Source organism: Nematolebias whitei, chromosome 5, assembly GCF_014905685.2.
Source record: "Nematolebias whitei isolate Nwh7 chromosome 5, NemWhi1, whole genome shotgun sequence".
NCBI lineage: Eukaryota > Metazoa > Chordata > Actinopteri > Cyprinodontiformes > Rivulidae > Nematolebias > Nematolebias whitei.
Genome location: NC_056502.1, coordinates 2,455,343 through 2,459,821, shown reverse-complemented (window position 1 = coordinate 2,459,821; position 4,479 = coordinate 2,455,343). Strand labels below are relative to the sequence as shown.

The 4,479-nt window shown below is 43.1% G+C and overlaps 1 protein-coding gene across 1 annotated transcript in view; it reads right to left on the bottom strand.

Moving 5' to 3' along the window:
* Window positions 1-2,961: 2,961 nt before the first annotated feature.
* The window catches only part of ankmy2a (ankyrin repeat and MYND domain containing 2a), a 7,816-nt gene continuing 6,298 nt past the window's right edge, over window positions 2,962-4,479 (bottom strand). Inside the window, exon 10 of the mRNA XM_037676695.1 lies at window positions 2,962-3,468. Coding sequence (XP_037532623.1) covers window positions 3,341-3,468 — 128 coding nt within the window. The 3' untranslated portion in view covers window positions 2,962-3,340. The remainder of the gene's footprint in view (window positions 3,469-4,479) is intronic.

Here is a 4,479-nt window from a genome sequence, read left to right as displayed (position 1 = left end):
GTTTCATACAGCTGTTGTATTGTTTTATATAGATGTATTGTTTCATACAGCTGTTGTATTGTTTAACAAATATATATTGTTTCATACAGATGTTGTATTGTTTAACACATATATTGTTTCATACAGATATACTGTTTCATACAGATGTTGTATTGTTTCATACAGTTGTATTATTTCATACAGCTGTTGTCAGAGTCAGAGTCAGAGTTTCTTTATTGTCATTCGCACCTCATGTGGTACATGTGGTGGAGCGAAATTATGTCCACAGGGTCCCAGTTACATCCAACAATAAAATGTATAAGAAAAACAGTAATAACATCTAAGATATGAACTAAGAAAAACATCAACTAAATATACACTAAGCACTCATAACATAAAACATTGAACATCAGCACAAACATGAACATGAGTCTGTGAGCAGATGTGCACGCATGAACACATCAACACTGAAACAGATCAGCAGCAACATGAAACAGATCAGCAGCAACATGATGTGATTTTTCACAGTGATGATTCTGGTTAGAGATTCATGAGTCTAACAGCCTCAGGGTAGAAGCTGTTCCTCAGTCTAGTGGTTCTACACTTAATGCTCCTTAACCTCCTTCCTGAGGGGAGTGGGGCAAAATGTGTGTGTGCTGGGTGAGTGTGGTCCTTCATGATGCAGGTGGCCCTCTTCTTGTATCTGGAGGTGTAGATGTTGGTGATGATGGAGAGACTGACTCCAACATCTTCTGTGCAGCCTTCACCACTCTCTGCAAAGCTTTTCTTTCTGCAGCTGTGCAGCCTCCATGCCACACGTTGATGCTGGAGCACAGGATGCTCTCCACTGCACACCTGTAGAAGGAGGTGAGGACTGAGCTTCCCAGACCAGCTCGCCTCAGCCGCCTGAGGAAGTAGTAGTTGTATTGTTCATACAATGTTGTATTCTTTCACACAGTTGTATTATTTCATACAGATGTTGTATTCTTTCACACAGTTGTATTATTTCATACAGATGTTGTATTGTTTCATACAGATGTTGCATTCTTTCACACAGTTGTTTTATTTCATACAGCTGTTGTATTATTTCATACAGCTGTTGTATCGTTTCATACAGCTGTTGTATTGTGGTTTCTCTGCACTGTTCTGTTGTTTACGTGAATAATTATCAAGGATTATTTTGTGTACTTGTTTAGAGTATAAGGACAGATCAATATGTAATCTAAACATTATCAATAAATCAGTTATCAATGCATGTTTAAAAATCTTGCACTAATGTGACTTCTGTATGTCCTTTAAGCTTATAAATAAAGCTAAAATTATATATGTCATTAATTATTTTGAGGATGGAGATTTAATTTAGGTACCGTTGAAAAAGATCTTTGTAAACTGACAGAGATGTTTTGATGAATTAGACGTCGTCTCGTTGTCTCAGAACTGTAAATGTGGAGTTTTAAATGTCAGACAACACCAACAGCTTTTACCTTGGACCTTAACTCCTCTGTTTCCAGGTAAAGCTAATAATTCCGTCAGACTTTGAACACAACACATATTTAGTGAACTTCAGTTGTGTATTAAGGGACAGCAGTGCCCTCTAGTGGACAATCTCTTCACCTGCAGACAGACGTTCTAGAAAATAGATGTCCTAAAACATTACATAAAAGTTAAATAAACTGATAATTAATGTAATTGATGTAACAAAAGCAACACAAACCTTTTACATCTGCTCTCATATCAACTGTCTGTGATTCTTATTTGTGAATATATTTAAATTTATTCCATTCTGCTTTGCAAGACTCGCATCCTGTTCTGTAAATCAAACAGGTGCACACTCACACCTGATCATCATCCCATTGATTGAAAACACCTGACTCTCCTCCTAGAGGTTCACAAACTTTTACAACTCACAAATATGTAATACTGGATCATTTTCCTCAATAAATAAATGACAGGTATAATTTATTTAACTGTGTTCTCTTGATCTACTTTTAGGACTTGTGTGAAAATCTGATGTTTCAGGTCATTTATGAAGAAATATAGACAATTATAAAGAATTCACAAACTTTCAAGCACCACTGAATGAATTTATAATCATCTTTTTTTTCCATTTGTTTGTTTTCTAACCAGATCACGACTTCATCTCTGTGAACAGATTAAATGAGCCTGAAAATAGAGAAATGTGTCTTTATTCAAAGCCGACGTCTGATTAGTTGGAAAACAACAGATTTTCATTCACATCAAACGTGCACAACGAGCACGGAGGCAGTGAGTTTTTACACAACAGATTCTTTTATTTTTACTTGACAAGATGTTACTGTTTCGTTACAACGCTTGATGAAAACGTTCAGAAAAAAAAAGGAAATTTTAATTAACTTCTAATTTGAAAAATCCTGAGCTTGAACATTTTATTTTACAAACCTCAACTCGCATTTAAAAACATTTTTGGTCGGCTTTAAGGAGCCACGCTGTCCTCACACAGAGCTGCTGGTTCAAACATCAGGAACTTCTCGTCTGGTTGACTCGTGTCGTGGAGAAAAGATTTCCAAACAGACCAGGGTCTAACACAGTCAGCTCCTCTGGATGGTTTCTTCTTCTTCAACCGTTTCCTCTTTCATCCAAAGGACTTCAGGAAAGAAAGGAAGTCCTTCCTACATCCAGGTAGAAAGGATTTTTCTACCTGGATGTAGGAAGGAGCACCAAACTGGTTGACCCACCGTGTGAAGGTGCTGTTTATAAGACTGAGTTTGTTGTGGCTCCTCGGACTGATGAAGTCCTTTGGATGAAAGACTAAACGTCTCAACAAGAAGAAACCGTCCAGAGGACCTGACTGAACTTTGTTGGACTCAGGTGTTCATCAGATGTATTACAGAACTGTGGAGAACAGTCAGCGTTCACAGAAGACCACTGTCACACTCAAGGTCACCCAAGGTCACCCCCCAGGAGAGGGGGAGTCAGTGACTGTATCACATCAGTCAAAGCTTGATATTAAAAACTCCCGTGGTTCTTCCTGCTCCTCGCTGGCCGGCCACAGTCAGCAGCATCACAGTGCAGCGCACGGTGCGTGCACGTCACCCTGACACTCACTCCTTGTGTCTCGTGGTTTGCTACAGTTTCTTAAGGCAGTTTTAACAACGCTGTGAACTTTTAGCTCGTTGTTTGTCCCACGTTCATCTGAACCAACACCTGAGCCTGTGTGGTACCCACCTTCAGAAGAGACAGCAGGACGATGGAGGCGTCACAGAGCCACCTCCAGATGTTTCAGGCAGGTCAGAAATAACTTTTGTCTCTTTGTTGGACCAGTCTGGGCTTCAGTCTTCGTGTCAGTTTCCTCCGTCTGAAGCCAGAAAAAGGTGGATGCTCCTCAGTTTTCAGCAGCTGTGCAGGTGGAGGTGGATGTTTCTGCAGCGGAGTCTGAGGAGGAGGTTCTGCTGCTGGTTTCCACTGACAGCTCCTGCATGGAGTCGGTGGCCTCCTGCTCCGCCTCACTCTCTGAAACACCACAGAACGGCCCACGTTACAGTCGACCATCAGCACGTGGTCAATCGGGAGGATGTAGGAGAAGAGACCCTCCTGACGGCTTGGACGCTCCTGTTTTATGCTGAATCTCTGTTTGGAGCACAAGGATCAGTGACGTGCACGCCCACAGTGATCAAGTAAACAAGACAACAACGGAGCTGGGATTTACTAAAAGACCCGTTACATCAAAATGTTTGAGCAAAACTAGTTGAGACTGAACTCCTGTAGTGACGACAAAGATGTAAGAGCAGTGTAACAAACTGCTGCTACATTTACTACATTATAAACAACTAAACAAGAACTCCCTCAGCGGAGACAGACCATCACCCATCAACCCCCCCCCCCCCGGTAGTAGAAACACACTCAGGTAGCAGCTAGAAGAGAAAATGATTCAGCAACAAGCGGCGACGCCCCGACCCTGACGGAGCTGAACACTGAAGGTTGGTAGTTTAGGGGGGACTGGTTTTCTGGACTGGAACCAGTGGTTAATGTGAGCCGGATCCTGCCGGAACAAGATCCGGGAACTCTCTCATTTTCACCGTGTGCGTTCCAGCAACGGTTCAATCGGATCCGTCAGATCATAGCTCCGCCCATAAAAGTCACTGCGCATTTTAATTTTGATCATTTATTTAAAAATACGACGAGAGGAGACGGTGTCCTTGTCTGTGGAGTGGATGTTACTGCTGCTGCATGTGCACGAGCTCGTGCACACGCTGCTGCTGCAGGTGCACCAGCTCGTGCACACGCTGCTGCTGCAGGTGCACGAGCTCGTGCACACGCTGCTGCAGGTGCACCAGCTCGTGCACACGCTGCTGCTGCAGGTGCACCAGCTCGTGCACACACTGCTGCTGCAGGTGCACCAGCTCGTGCACACACTGCTGCTGCAGGTGCACCAGCTCGTGCACACCCTGCTGCAGGTGCACCATCTCGTGCACATGCTGCTGCTGCAGGTGCACCAGCTCGTGCACACGCTGCTGCTGCAGG